This window comes from Zosterops lateralis, assembly GCF_965231275.1.
Source record: "Zosterops lateralis genome assembly, chromosome: 1".
Taxonomy (NCBI): domain Eukaryota; kingdom Metazoa; phylum Chordata; class Aves; order Passeriformes; family Zosteropidae; genus Zosterops; species Zosterops lateralis.
The window spans coordinates 110,445,390-110,461,940 of record NC_139762.1 but is presented as its reverse complement, the minus strand read 5'-3'; the positions used below and the strand labels follow the sequence as shown (position 1 = coordinate 110,461,940).

At 39.1% G+C, this 16,551-nt stretch overlaps 1 protein-coding gene across 1 annotated transcript in view; it reads left to right on the top strand.

The window, feature by feature from the left end:
* Nucleotides 1–16,551, top strand: part of LOC310918416 (ethanolaminephosphotransferase 1-like) — a 53,520-nt gene that overhangs the window by 29,250 nt on the left and 7,719 nt on the right. The window contains exons 6-7 of the mRNA XM_083877279.1: nucleotides 4,738–4,846; nucleotides 14,972–15,020. Of these exons, the coding sequence (XP_083733405.1) occupies nucleotides 4,738–4,846; nucleotides 14,972–15,020 (158 nt within the window). The remainder of the gene's footprint in view (nucleotides 1–4,737; nucleotides 4,847–14,971; nucleotides 15,021–16,551) is intronic.

Sequence of the window (16,551 nt, the reverse complement as noted above, 5' to 3'; positions counted from 1 at the left end):
CCTCATGAAAAAATACCTTGTTATAGACAGAGAAATCTGTGGGACTTATGCACATCACGTTTTTCTGCGACTTGATGACTCATCAGAACTGGTTACCCCCCAATTATGCTAGCTGGGCTGTAATTGGCACTCCAATTAGCTTTGATTACAGCAGACAATCATTTGCAGGAAGCTGTGGTTTGTAAACTTGAAAAATGGCTGTAGTGTGTCTGAGAGATGCTTGGTCAGAGGACTCTTACATTTGTGGATCCAGAATCAAGGTGGCAGCAAATGCAGCAGGGAAAGCTAATCCTGTCCCTCCTCCTCCCCCACAAGGATCTATCCTGTGCTGATTCCTGAGTAGTAGGAAAAGGTGCAGGGAGAGGAGCCTCTGTACCATAGCATCTCAACAATCTTCAGACACTTTTGAGTGAGCACACCTATTGGAAACCCCAAAAGTCTGAAGAAAAGGCTAAAAAATAAACCTCCATTATGATCAGTGAGAAATTCCCATGGATACATCTTGTGAAAATTAAGACTTTTATTTCTGTCACAAGACCTACCAAAGAAAGCTAATATCAGCAAATTAAGTTTCTTGGAGGAAAAAAAAAAAAGACAAAGCTTTCCTGAGAAATTAAAATTTCTGGATTCTTGCCATATGTTAATTTTCACAGACATAATCTTGTTTTGTTTTTTAAAAAAATCTGTTTTCTTTCTGAAGAATTTAATATCACCCTAATTAAATACTTGCTTAATCCTGCTGTTGCTTTTCATAAGCCACTGCAGTTGAGTTCATAGCAGGGGAACAAAGTACTAATTTTTCCTTAATATGATGTAATGATACCTCTGCTCCATTGGTGCTGCCTTAAGTGTAACAGGAGATACCCTTTATATTTTTAATTAAAATTTTAAAAGTGAAGAGCTGTGTGAGAGCTGCAGTGACCCAGACAATTCCACTCTCGTTCCTCTCCCTCTCCCCAGCCAAGAAGGGCAAGCTCAGAAGAAGCATAAGCAGCAAAATCCCTAAGGGAACAGGCAGCTCTCTCTGGCCCAGCCCTTGCCCTGCAAGGAGAGGATGACCAGAAATCCCACATATAGAGAGAGTTGTTCCTGAAGGGATGAGTGCTTGGACCTTGAGTCCCAGGGTTTCAGTCTAAGATGCTTTCCCAGCTGCTTCTGCCTGATGGCTTTGGACAGTACCACCTAGAGCCTCTGGGAGAACCCTCTGCCTGCCTTGGAACTCTGAATAAATGGAAGTATGGGCTGCCCCTAGCAACTGAAACATTGTAGAACTTCTTCTCTCCTTCCTTTCAGTCAAAGCTAGGGAAGGTTTCTTTCATGGACGCTATATACCAGGTTTTCTTTTGACAAGTTTATTTACAAAACCCATGCTGAAATATGCTCCATATGACCTTTTCCAGGGATCTACTGTGGCAGCCGGTGCTTCAGGAGCTGGCAGAGAAATCCCAAACAATGCAAGTGCACATCACATCTTGAAAAAATTTCTACCTCCTCTGAGGGGCAAAATACCTTTTCTATTAAAAAGCAAAATGAAGATGCAAATATGTTGTTCTCTGGTCACATTATCAGGATTCACAATTTAATTTCAGTTGAAAGGATATTCACTTTCAGAGCTTTTCTAAATTTGAAGTGTCTGTGGAAAGCATAGCCCTTCTTGTGAAGAAAAAATATTATTACTTAGTTCCAAAGTTGGAGCACAATGGAATTGTTGAAGGAAGAGAAGGGACTGCAGAGAGGAAGCAGTGCTGGCCAGACCATGGTGTCTGCTTCAGGCTGCCTCTGGACAACAGCTGGAAACTGATCTCAATACTCAGTTATCTGAGGGAAGCCCCATGGTGTAGCCATGTAAAATCTGAACAGAAGGAACTGCTGTGCACAGGGGTTTTTTTCCTGCAGCAGACTGCTTCATTCTTAACCACTTGATTATGATTCCTCAGAAAACTTTCTTGATTAATTAACCTTCCACATGCCTTTAACTATTTGTCTATGATATCTAAATGCAAAGTGATGTTTTTAGGTAAAATTTTTCAAAGTCTAAGATTTGCAACCTTCAACTATTTATTGAAAGAAAAAAAAACTGAGAAAAAATGAAGTGGAAAAACTGCACATCTCATTAAAGTTAACTCCTATTGAAATAGCTTGTAGTAAGTAATTCTTACTTTTTTAGGCAAGTGTCACATTTATTATCAGAAGAATGAAGTAGCCTTGTGTTTTAAATGACTGCTTTCTAGATGTTTATTCTGAATATTGTGTTAATGGAAAATATTTCAACACATGAGCAATTAATACTATAGCAATATGCTAGTAAAATTGAGTATTACAGTAAAATAAATGTCAAGTTTTTGTGGAATCATAAAAAATTTAAAAGCATATTCACGTTTTTTTAAAAAATGACAAAATATTTAATTTTTTTTTCATCATGTAGAATATCACACAACACACTAAATGTGCCTGTGTGTAAAACAGAAATGGTAAATCAATGATAAGAAGAAAAAATGTATGTAGGTACACAATCTAAAATATTACGGTCATAAAACTTATACCTGAAATAGTGAAAAGACGTGAAAGAGATGATGATTTAAAAATATCACGTATTTTAGAGAATGGGTAAGAGGCTAGAAGGTCGAAGGCTGCAATTACTTTTACTTGCTAAGGACTACATTTATATCTGGAAAGTACTAAAGCTGGCTAATGGTAGAGAGATAAGTAAAAAACTTGGCCATCTTTTCTTAAGTAGAATTATTCTGTTGTACTTAGGAACACTGGGGGTTTTTTCCACCAACAGTGCCTTTAAAACAGTTTATATAGCTGATTAACAGATTTAGGCTTTGCTAATAATTTTGACAATCTTCAAATTTTTGCCAGTATAGCTTAGATCAAGGGACACAGCCATTTTCTCATCCTTCCAGCTTTCTAAAGGAGGTCTGTTTTCTAAAGCAGGAGACTGCTTCAGTGTAGTCAAAGTGATGAATCCTTAAACAACAACATACCAAAATTTTGAAGCCAAGGAGTGGGGGGTTTTTTCATATGGTACATCTGTTAAGAGGCAATCTCGATCCGGGAGTCTTGCATCACCAAATCCCAGGGCAGGGCATTCCCTGTGCGAGCCCATTGCATCCACACTCCTGTTCCTAGACATGCGCTGACATCTGACAGGGATGCTCATGACTGCCCTGCCAAAAGTACTGACTGTAATAATGGTTAATATTGTAGTTCCTCTTTTATCACTTGCCAAAAAAGTCCGTTCAGGATTCAATGTGTAAGGGTAAATTCAGGCTCCATCAAAGCCAGTTGGAGTTTTGCCATCAACTTTGTTGGGGTCAGGATTCCATCCATCATGTCTTATGGGTAATATAATACAATTCCTTCAGGAAGCCAAATGTTAGCTCTGATGCAGTGGATTGCAAAATTCATTATACATGTCCTTCACTTTGACCAAAATTTGACTCACTGTCTTCAGTGGCCCAAGACATAAATGGCACTTACTAGTGCCTGCTCTTCCTTGCTGCAGATCTGTTGTGCTGCTTGTTCTTGCAAGGGCAATTCAAACATCCAGTTCCACAGTGCAAAATCCAAGCAAAACCTCTTAAAGATCTACATGTTGACAGGGCAAGAATCTTGATTTCAGATACAGAGAAGTAAGTGAAACCAAATGTAGTATTATCTATGTGTAATAGAAGTTTAGGCAACATCAGCATGCTGCTCTTGATCTGTGATCTTAAAAAGCCGGTTAACTAACAAAGAGATTTTCAGTGTATCTTTGAGTTAAAATTTAATAGAAGACTAGAAATGTGCTTGTTGAAGTTTGAATGGAGAAATATAATTATTAAAAAACCTAAATAAGAAATAGTAAAATCTGTAACACAAGCAAAGCTGGAAACTGTTTTTCATCCCAGAGTAAGAAACTGCAAATTGAATGTTACCTTGGAATAAATAGATGAATATGCAGTTTTCTAAATGTCATTGAAATTAACACCCTCATTTTAATTTAGAGCTAGTGTAGCATGAAACATACAGCCCCTTATGGGTTCTATGGCAAAACTAAACAGCTGAGAACAAAGCAGGCTAGAGAAAGAGAAGGGGAGCAGTCCCTCTAGCTGGGTGCTCCTGAGTCTTGTGTACATGTCCTTTCACTCCTAATGAAATCTATGTGATTCTTTTTGTGTCCTGTAATGATGAGATCTGTCAAACAAATCAAAAATCAGGGAAGACTTCATCTCCTCCCCATTCTTTTTATTTCATCACATTCCATCGAATGTTTTTATTATTTTTTATTATTGTTTCAGGTGAACTTAGGGTTCCCCCCCCCCCCCCCAGTTATTCTGATATGATCAGTTCCCCACATTACTAATTCTGAAGTCTGTATCCAAAAACAGGGAAGTTCATGTGCAGTGGGAGACCTGGCATTAAAAGTGGATTTAAGTATTTTGGAAAGGTAAGTCAGTAATATTTACCACATACAAACAGATGCACATATTACCAGGGACATCACTTGCTTACCGTATTTCATAATGTAAATAATTCTGTTGGTGACCTTGCAAGTTGCTTCACTGCTTAGAAGTAATTGTTTTGCCATGGCAGCAGAAAGTAAAGTAGGGACAGGAGGTAACTGGCAGATTTTTTTTTTTTTTTTTTTTTTTTTTTTTTTTTTACTTCTGCATTTGTATTAATATGATAAGTGAAATTCTCTACCTTTAGACATAAAGGATTGAAAATAAGTTATCTTTTTTTCTGTAGGTGTTAATAGCAGCATATCTGCTCACTGGTACTGTTGGTGTGGAGGTGTGGCAGAAGCCGTTGCTGTTTGGTTATTATATTACAGATCTATTGGTTATCTTGCTTATAGGTAAGTCTCCAGATCTATGCAAAAGTGTACTGCTTTTTCATTATTTTGATTTGATATTTTTTATATTTTCCTCCTTTTTTTTTTGGTTTTACTTGTGTAAGTGTTGGTTCATCCAAAAATACATGAATAGAGATGATTAAAAGGGTTAATACTTGAAAATTTTTAAAAAGTAGGTAATTTTGGAAAATTTTTTCCTTACTGAATTACTATATGCTGCACACAAATATTACAGAAAATACTCCTTATCTGCATGTGCAGTTCCGTGCAGTGTGCTGGCTGGGCTCCCAAAGTCTCCGCATGTCACTCAGGTAAAATGTCACTTACGTTTATGTATATTCTAAGTTTAATGTTTTGGCCTGGAGCATACTATGTTCCAAAACACTATGAACAGAGAGAATGAAGATCTTATTTAAATAACCTTAGATACTGTAAATATGAATAAAAGCCAGGTGGTTTCTAAGCTCTTCTTTTGAATTCCTTTGCAAACAGAAGAGATTTATTTTTCATACACAGCAATATCCTATTTGGCCATTATTTGATACTGTCAGTGTAGTCTGAATTGAGCATTGAATGTTTTTTGACTGCTATATCGAAACTGAGAACAAGAGCAGTTACATTTTAAGGAGTTAAAAATATAGAAGTCTTAGCTGAAAATCTGTGTGTGCAAAACGGCTTTGATATGTTGCTTGGAAGGTGAAGAAATTAGCATATGCATTTTGGAGGTTTTTGTATGAGCATACACGTGGTGAGAAGAGGGCACCAAAATACTGTTTGATCCAAACACTCCAGACTTGCATCCCAAGAAACGTCTTCTGCCCTTGAGCCAAATGGAGGACTTGATTATAGGTGCTTACCCCATGTCAACTTGATAGTAGCCATTTGAGCATTTTGCACTGGTGTGTGCTCTCACCACCCGCTTCCTATGACAAGGTTGTCAGCAGGTACCACCTCCTGCCCCAGCACTGCTTCCCAGAATTCCCAGGTTAGAAAGGACCCTGTGTTCAGGCTGTGCTTTTTAATGAGCAGCATGTGAAAGGACATGGTTTTGTGCTTTACCCAGAGTATAAAACCAACAGTGTGTGACCAAGATTATTCTTGGTCTTTTCCTAGTCAGACCTGATTTAGGCACTCTGAGGAAAAGAAAGAAAGGAAGGGGCAAAAGACAGTGGTTGCCTTTTCAACAGTCAGTAAATTTTTCACCTTTGACAGAGGTGTAGCTGTAGACAAGGAGTGATTTGTGCTTTTGAAGCAGCACTGCAAGCCCAGGGGAGATGGATGTGGCTCACCCAGAATGGGCAGGTTAAGGCAGAGTTAGGTGCTAGCAGGGGCCAGCCCACTGAACATGCTTGTTCTGTGCTACACGCATCAGTGTTTGGTTCCTGTCACTAAGACACATGGCAGCCCATTCAGGGAGTACTCTGATGCCTTTCCTTGCACATGAGAGGCCACGGGTGAAGGTTTAATTCAAACTGTTCAGCATAGCAGGAACGTTTGTAGAAGGGAAGCATTTCAGCATTGCCAGATCTGCAGGCGTGAGCATCCTTTTTCATACTCTACCAGAACCAGCTGCAAAGCAAGATATGATGGACTGTTCCATTAACACTAGAAAGAACTACTGCTTCTGTCTTCTGTGGTATGCTTGTATGAATGGATTTGTGAGCACAGAATAGTACTTCTTCCATCATCGTCCCAAGCAGAGTAGGCTTAAGTAGAAGCCAAAATGTTTCTCCAAAAACCTTGTCTCTAGCACGCTATCCACAATGACAACTTTTGCAACTTAGTTAAAGTTAAATATAGGTTTAAAATATGCAAAATAATAGCCTTGGTTTACTCTATATTAAAGAATCATCATAGTGCCTAGTAAATTTCTTAGAAACAGGCACTAAATTTAAATATAAAAAAGTAGAATCCTTTCACTAAGGGTCATGCTGGTCCAGAAAGCACTGCCATTTCACATTTGAATCTCAGCTCAGCAGCGAGGTGGTTATCACTGGGTAGCCTGTGTGCAGTGACTAGGGATATGTAAAGTTTTTAGAAGCTTGTGGTAAATTGCAGGACCCCACTGTGACTGCAGAAAAAGTACCTGTCTAACCTATACCAAGGGCCAAAGCAGTCAGGAAAATTCAATTATTCTCTCCCTTAGAGAGACTGCAGCAAGTGTGTCTTGCTCAGCCAGAGCCATTTGTTTCAGAGACCCCGCTCTGGCTTGCTCAGTTAAATGCCTTTGTGGCTAGTTAAAAACAAAGTGGGCCTCTGATGCTTTTTACAAGCTACTTTCCCAGGATCCTGAGAGGAGCCGTTAAACCATAAATGGCTGTGCTTAACCATCTGATGGCATTTAGTAGTCACTAGTGGTCCTTCTAACTACGAACCTGTAGCTGCTCCATCAATACTTGGCATTTGTTTGGTGCTTTTACTGTCCTGCACACAACAGGAGTTCAGCTGCTGAGCCGTCGCTTCTCTGAGAGCAGCTGGGCTTTAGCTCGTACCTTCTGTGGTGGGAAGAAATCCAGATGAGGTGCACAAGAGTGTTTTTCAGATGTCTTTCCTGCATTTCTCTGGGAAAAAAAAATAACCTATGTATAACCTGAGGATGAACTCTGCGAAAGCACCTCCTCAGAGGAAGCTGTGGTATCACCAGGTGACACTCAGTCATTGAAAATAATGGATCTTTTATCAGGTGCCAGAACACACAAAGATATACATAGAAGTGCAGCAATACTGGTGTTTAGATTAGATGTTTTAGGAAAGAGAGCTTTATGTATGTTCCTGGGAACTGTCTGGCACACTGTGAACACCTGTAGGAAAGCCAAGTCTTGAGCTGCTGAGCAGCGACCTCAGAGGACTACCCTGTGAAACAGAGAAACTTCAGCATAGTACTTTATGGGAATGTGTCAGCTACCCAGCAAACATGATCCCATAATTTTCACTGGCAGTGAATGCAATTCCATCCTTCAGCTCCAAAACACACACCTAGCTGGATGCTGAATCAATGAGGAAGGTCCTTCATCTGTTTGCAGTGACCTGGCTGCTAGGCAGAAATGTCTTTTCTGTCCCAGTATGGGAGCAGACAGACCCTTTTAAAGTTATGTGCCTGTGTGCTCTTCTGGAACTAATTACTTCTGCACTCATCAGGGCTCCTGTGGATGACACTCCAAAAGCTCTCATGGGATTTAACCACAATTTTCCCTTAGCATTATCTGGCTAACTAGGGTCCCTTCAAAGGGCAGCACTGGGGTGAGAGCTATCATTTATTTTCAGCCCTCCAGGGCATCCCAAATGCCTAACATTCCCTGTCACTGCACTATCAGGTTGAGAACAATATGAAATATTTACAATAGGCATTTTAAAGCAGTCAGTTCTGCACATAAATTCTAGTACCACAAATGACGCTGTAGACTTTGTAAGAAAATTTTCACTGACAGGTAGGAATCTCTAGTTCAGGGAGCAACATTACTAATTGATGATGGTTTCTTTCTCACGTTGCTGTTAAATGACCTGTAGGTGCATGCTCTGCATGAAGTATTTCCCATGTTTGGGACCTTCACACTTGCTCTGTGTGAAGATTTTATAATGTCTAATAAATTTGAGTTAGGCTAAAATCTTTTCCTCACTGGAGACATGCATCTTACTGGAAATTTCTTTTGGTATATTCTTTTGTTCAGAATTGACTGCAGGCTTGGAAGTTGTGGTAGGATGTACACAAACAAGCAGAGTTAACACATCAGCTTCATTCTTTAGGAAGGCAAGTTTATGGAAAAACGATGCCTGGATACACAGAGTTTCCTACTCCTTCTCAGTATTAATTACAGCCACAAGAATAGACTTTGTGGGGAAAAGGATCACTTGAGCATGTGGTGGATATGTTGTACTTCATCAGTGTGTGGCACATGGGGCAGACTGTTCTGTAATCCAGACATGGTGTCATGTTTGAGTCCACTATGTATGGTCAACAGTGCCCAGATCTGGCTACTGAAGCCTGTGGCAAAGCTGAAACAAGTTTTCGAAGTGCAGGTTTGAACATGAAATGTGAATTTAGTGTTAACATCTGTCAGAGATCTGAAACTTGAACTTTGTTTTAGAGATGGGGCCAAAGCATTCAGAAGTTTTTCCTATGATGTGCATAGGTTTGAGTTCTATGCTGACTTCTACAGAGTGTTTTCCTTGAGGATCACTCTTCCCTGAGCTACTTAAGTATATAAAATGAGGAGTGAGAACATAAATGAACAGATAATAGCAGCAATGAACTAGTGATAAGGCCAAGCTGTAACATGTAAAACATGCCAATTATTTGAATTCCATAATGGTGGGAAAACACAGCTACCCCTCTAAAACAATGCCTTGTACTTACAGTGCTACATCCTGTGTATCAAAGGAGGACACACAAGTCCTTGCCATGGGTGTTCATACAGAAGCCTGCTTTTTTTTCAGTGTCAGAAACTTCTTAGGAGGCCACAGTCAAATTATGAATTGTTTCTGCCCCGTATGGAATGATAAGTCATTCTGCAGTGATTTCCTATAGTTCCCATTGCAAAGTGGCTGATGGTTATGCTCCAGTGATGACTCGTTGAATGACTAAACGTTAGTGCTATGTTTTCAAAATCTTATTGCTCCAACAGGCTTTGACCAGTCCTGTTTGAGAAGTGTGGTTAACGTGAGTTGGCTTCTACATGTCTGTCACCAATTTAACATTTATTAAAGCATTGTTGTGACAGATTGTACGAGGCTCCCTTAAAGTAAAGGGTGTGAAATACTCACCTGTCACTTGAGATATATTTTTAAGAGGGCACTGAGTTCATGTTGGGAGTAACTCATCTGAACCAGTCAGAACAATAACCCAGAAAAGCAGAGTGTTCAAGGCCGGAGGCAGAGCAGTGTCACGGGATGCTGATTACAGGTGGGAATGAATGTGGTGGTGTAAGATGTGAGGAGTCATTTCAGGGGCTCTGGGAGCCCCAGGAGAAGGTCAAACAAGGGAGTTCGCCTGGCAGAGCCTTCTGGAAGCCAGCCTGGGCTTTTCAAATAAAGGCACTGTTTCTCTGGTCCTCAGTTCTTGCTGTGCCCAGAAACAGAATGATGTGTGAACAGAACTACATCAAAGAAACAGCTACATCCATAAACTAATTCTTCAGTCTGTACTAAGTCCCTCTGAATGCTAATTGTTATCTTACAGCTTGGTTTGAGATAAATACCATGGGTACTTCCCTAGACACTGAAAATAAGGTACAAAATCAACAAGCATGATAAATGCATCTCTTTTCACCAAGCATGATAAATGCTCTCTACAATCTTTATACTCAAGAAATATCTCAGATGCTAAACATCCAAAATCTACATCAACTTTGTGTATGAAGACAGTGCTTATGTTTACCTTATGTTCCCTTAATCCCTGTAAAATTTTTTTATACTGTGGATTTTGGGTGCATTTTTCACCCTAATGTATTCAGACTTTACAGGCTCAAATTACATCTGCAAATTACCCGTTTGTTAAGGTTCCCCCCCTCTTCCCCCCTGCAGCTACTAAGTGGTTTTAAGTTTGCCATTTTACATACTAATAAAATATAATGTTTTTTAGTGGACAGCTCAAAATGCAATTATGTGTTTGCACAATTAATTAAAAGAGTTGTCTGCTCAAGACATGCCTGAGAAGGTCACACTGTTCCATAAAAAGCTTCTGTTCCAGTAACAAGTGCTTCTAAAATGTTCAGCTTTTGATGAAGCTTGCTTCCAGGCACTGATCACTGTGCTAAACATTCAGTGTGTTAAGATATTTTCATGTGTCTAGCTGCTCTAAATGTGTGAGGAATTTGGAAAAAAAACACCATGGAAAAAGTATTTAAATATTTTCCAAGCTAATAGTGAGGCCTGGGTATTTCGAATCTAGTTTTTCTTGTCTGGTGGCTAAGAAAGGTAAATGATAACATCCCATTTCTTTACAGCAAACATCAACTATGATGGACTATTAATCTAAAGATGGAAAGGCCAAGCAGTGTACTGAAGAAGGCCATGCTGAGGTGTAGGCAATTGAAGAATGAGGGAGGAGAGTGATAGAAATTAATTTGTAAGCTGAAATGCAAGTACAGTTGCCTACTGTTAGAGAGTTGGTCAATTCTGTGATATGCCCAGAAGGTCTGCACAGACCTCTTCCCTGCATTGCAAGTGGGATGAATGCTCTGGGGAGTAGTTTTTGGGGTGGGAGCACAGCAGGGATGGTACTTTCCTGAGCAAATTCACATGTATGTTCACCTAAATTAAATCCCTATATAGCACTGTCTCATTTTTTGAATTTTTGAATGCTATCAGGAAAGCCAGTTCTTAAAAAATAAAATTTCAGTGCTTGTCTTAAGACAGTTTAAGGATGATTCATTTGTCAGGAACTTATTAACAAAGGGAATTTACTATAGCAAAGGTGTGGAGAAGATAAATAGTGAAGGTTGTCCTTCCTTTGAAGCACTCTAACTTTAGTGGTTTAGGTGTCTTGGAGTCACTTCTTTATTTAGTGGTGTTTACAGTCTGTGATTTTGTGTTTTCAGAAATGTGCCTACCTGCATGAGGCTGTTTGCTTTGTCTGAGCACCAACATGGGGTTGTTGGGTACTGAAATAGCATTTTCTGGAACAGACAGTAGTGTCAGCAGTTTGTTTCTGCTGAGAGGGCCATACCCTCTCTTCCTCTACAATGACCAACTCTGTATTTTGCAGAAATGCCTGAATTAAATCAGGTACAACAGCCACAATAACTGCAGCATGTCATGGAAACAACCTGTCTGCCTGTAGATCTTCAGTAGTCTTTACATTTAGTTAGATGACCATTTAAAATGCTCTCACATACTTAAAATATACTACCGTTAGTCCAAATAACATGGGTGACAAGGTACTATGATATCCACTGTGTGGTAGCTTTTAAAAAATATTATTAATTTACTCAGCTGTATCACACAACATCTTATTGGTTTGAAATTGAATTTGAAAGCACTAAATGAAATCTAAAATTGTCCTTAAGATTGATGGGAATTACCTTTTGATCTCTTTTTATACACATGTATATATACATATATATACACACACATATTTATATGCATGACTGTGTATGCATCTTTGTGCTTTTATACATGCACATATTTGGAAAACAAGATAATGCCTTCATTTCTTCACTTCTGATATGTCTTTAATCCTGAATTTCTGAATGCATTGGGATTTGTTTGTTTGTTTATGCTTATGTTGGGCATTTTTTAATATGGACAAAATAATTCCCAGTAAAGAGCTTTAAAAATGTTTATTTCTCTGAAAAGGGAGTCTACATTGTGCAACACAGAGGACTGACGACAGGATTGTACCTAAATCCGAGGATTTGGGCTTGATACTTTCAGCCTAGTATGACACAAGAATTCCCTGTGTATCCGTGCCACCCATCTGTGCTTTGGTATTTCTGCCTTTAATCTAGGCCTGTGTTCTTACAGCTGGGTCTCGGATTTTCAATCAGCTGAAAATACTAAAGAAGAAACTAAAACTCCTGGAAGAGCAGTATACTACTTCTAAGAACACTTGAGGAGTTCTATTTTCCCATATGCGTTAAAAACATCTAATGCTCTGAAATTGGATTTTAAAACAAAATATGTACTTTTAGGACATTAGAAGCAAAAAAAAAAAAAAGCTCCACGATCATCACTTGGGCAGTGCCTGGGTGGCTGAGCGCCAGAGAGCCGGCAGTGGGTTTGCTTTCCAGGCTGCACCTTTTGTTCCTCAGAGCAGCAGGGAATGGCAGCAATGTGGATGCAGCAGTTTAGCTCCTGGGCACAAAGAGATCCTTAATGCCAATTAAAAAGCAGACTTAATGAGTACCAAAAACAGCCCCCAAGCCAGGCCTCTTTAGCTTAAAAAAAAAAAAAAAAAAAAAAAAAAAAAAAAAAAAGAAAAAAAAAAAAGATGGGAAAGCAACATGTTATAGGAAATGATGGAATTCTGAAAATCCCATAAGAAACGGGGGAACACCCTTTGCTTTCCCTGCTGCATCCTCAGTTCTCTCACTGTGCTAAAAGCAAAGCCTTGTAAAAATACAGGGGAGTAACTGGTGGAACTGCCCCTTTTGGAAAGTGGCTTTTTGCTAGCTGGGAGACTGTTTGTGGTCAGTATGTTATTTCTAACTAAAATGGCACTTCATAAAAATAACAAATTGTTGGCAACCATTGCTCTTTGAATTCTATTTCTAGTTCTAGTCTCTATTTCTGTTCCTCTCGGTTACTTTTCTCCTAACAAATCAAACTTCAGGATTGCAGCAGGAAATTTAGATTTAACCTCAAGAGTCAATGTTTTGTCTCATGTCTGCTCTAATGTGATACAGATGTTGGAACTGCTGTATGTAACTCAAAATTTTATTGAACTAGCGCTCCCTGCCTAATAGAAAACATAGCTAACTGGAGTGCACATTAAACACAGATCACTCTGAAGGCACTACGCCTGTGAGTTTTAGAAATATATTAACAAAATACTTGGGATATTACTTCAATTGCACATCCTTCAGCTGTTCAATAGGGAGTTTCTGCCACAGTAAAGAAGCAGAGCTCTTAATTGTTTTAGAAAGCAAACCCAAAAGTAAACATGAAAAAATGCAACACCTGAAATTATTTACAGGCTGACTTTTTTTTTTTTCAGTTCTTTGTTTCCTTCTCTTTAGCAGATAACTAGAAAGACTGGAGATATAGATTATCTATTGCAACCCTTTCTACTTCTCTTTTCCAGCAATTCTAATCTCCACTATTCTTTCATGTTTTGTTTTCCTTCTCTTGAGTTGCTACTATGGCCAGGGCATGCTAAACACCTGGGTATGTCCTTGATGAGGACCGAAGGGTAAACACTGACATTCTTCAAGGCACTGCTATGTCACGTTAGCCCAGTACAAAGTCATCTGAAATCATCTCTTTCTTCTCTTCATTTTTTCCCTCCCATATTGCTAATTATGAGATTAAAGTTTTCTACTTTTCTGTACAGGCAGCACAGAGCTTCTTAAATGAGATGTTTTAGGTCAAAACCAGAAATCTTAACACATCAGAGTGCTTTTCTTGCCCATAATAAAATAGGAATTAGTTATTAATTTAGTGCATCACACCCAAGTCTCATGCCCTGTAATAGAAAAGCCGTTCAGAAATGTGTTACCCAGAGCAATCTCCAAGCAGCAAACTGACCAGGGAAAAACCCTCAATACACAAAAAGTGGGGAAAAAAATACAAACCAAAGAGTACTACAGGGAATGACATAGATTTAAAAAGTCATATATATTTCCACCTAGTTAGGGCTGACTCATACAGTGTTTTTTTTTGTTTCAATCTCAAACTTCCACTTGTTTCTAAAAGTCTTCTTTGATTCTTGGGTGGACCAGTGTATTTTGGATGTGGGTGTTAGAGGGGGTACAGCTGGGTCTTCAGGCAGCTCAGGGGCTGCTGGCAGCTGTGTTGATAATACCAGCAGCAGTGCAGGGAGACACAGCCTTAGCAAAGGCAAAACCCTTGTGCTTTGTGGGTTAAAGCTAAGCTCCAGAAATATCACAGCTGTGTTAAAAAAGAAGTAAAACACCTCCACTTGTTCAAATGATGGACATGCAATGAAAATTATTTAATTCAACCTATTGTATTATCAAAACAGATCATTAGTAGACCCTTAATATTTTGAACTATAAACTTATTTCCCCAGCAATGTGAACAGCCCAGCTTGACGTTTATTGTCTTTTTATTGTCTTTTTTTATTCCACTGTAAGGCTTTTGGTGTTAGACATGTGTTTTTCTAGATAAACAGCAGCTCATGAAAAGTAGGGCTGTCCTGGGTCCAGCAGAGAGACCTGTATGAAAAATAAGTGATCCTATCTATTAACTACATCAGAATTTTTATAAAAAATTCTGGTCTTGTCACTCGTTACACAGGAAATTCTGTATCAGCAACTATTTATAGCAGCCAGCTTTTGGAAGAAAAGAGGACCGTTTTATTATTGTCTAAAGCCCTCAAACTCAGTTCATATCCTGTAATGAGTACAGGAATACTGAATCATTTTTAGAAAGCATACTAGGTCTGTTATCATATGAAAAAACTCTGAGGTCATCAGTGTTGAATTACATACTAATGTTTTTCTCTTCCAGGCTTCAGTTTGTTTCTATCATTTCCACAAACACTATACAACATTCACAGGTAAGTTAAATAAGTTCTATCACCTCCTAGTTAATTCTGTATATTTAATGGTTTCCTTATTTACAAATACATATAATGCTTGAAGCAGCCTAACTTCTTTCATCCAGATGCCATCCTGATAATGTAGTAAAAGGTTTTTCTGGTGAGTTTTCAGAATCTGACTGGTTTCTTTTTCATGTTTACAACTCTCTCCTTTTCCTTTCACTTGCTGTTCTCCAGGCAGTCTCACAGTGGTCCTGCACAGTAAACTCATAAAGGCTCTGAAGTAAAAAACAGTGCATTTTAATTGCAGACAAATGTGATTTTTAACTTCTGCCTGTGCTGGGTGGAATTTTGTAGCTGACCATCCTGCGCTCTGTGAAGTACTTAATTGTCTTCCTGGTCCTTCTGTAAAACTCTCCTCTGTATGAAGTCTGCAGATAATTGCTATCAGATGTAATCCAAGCAGGTGGCAAGTTGTGATTACATCTAAGAACTGGCTTGCTGCACCCAGGAATTTTACACATGGTTAGTTTATACTCCAATGGCCTATTTTTATTAATGCTGCCTGCCTTCCGCTAGTATCTGCTAGCTCATTTCGCTCATCTGTCACTTCAGGTCTCTCAGGTTCAAAGTGTCCTGGAGGAAGGACTGTCACTGCCTGTCTTCAGGAATTAGTGGAAACTAATATTAACATTTAAATTTTGGAGTGACTATAAGACAGTGTTGCATCTCTCCTATACAGCCCTTTTTGTGTGGTGGTACTCAATGTAGTTACCAAAAGCATGCACAGCCCCGGGTTTGGGGCAGGAAGTGTGGAGAGTTGGAGATGTGGAGCAGGAAAGGCTGAGGACCTGCAGAAAGGCTGGACTGTGGAGCAGGGGGCTGGGAACTGGCCGTGCAAGGAAATCTGTTTTGGGGATGACTGAGAGAAGGAGGGAAGCACCTTGTGCATGTCAGCCCCGGGCAGCAGCAGCCTTTACCCCAATGAACATTGAGGGTTTTGTTTCCTTCCTTTCCTGTCAGGACTTTTGTTTAGTGTTTTCCTTTTCAAGTCATCACTTGACACAGTTCCTCTCAAGCCTTCCGCTGGGTTTATCATTCCTTTGAAGAGAAGAGCACAACAATTTTAAACTGCCAGTCAGGTTTGCTTGAATGATGCAGTCACAAGCTCTTTGGAAGGATTTGAGTTTTCCAATCATGTCCTTTCTTTCTTTATCCTGATGCCTATTCTCAGTTGTTATTTTGGAGTAGATCATTCCTTTTTGGCGTGAGAAAGATATTTCTTGGATTTTTGTCTAGCTGTTTCTATAAATATATATGTTCAAAGATTTTAAACAGGACATTTCTCAGTACATTTCAAACTCAGAATTGCTCTTCTGAACTAGCTGTATGAAGGAATGGTTTAGTGATAGTGAACTTAGAGTTACCATTTCCCTAGCTGACAGAAAATGCAATCATTTACTACCTTAAAAAAACCAGTTTAAAATACCCAAGAGAACACAATGTATCATTAATTTTCCTCTACTCTAATTAGCCAAAAAGCCTCCCC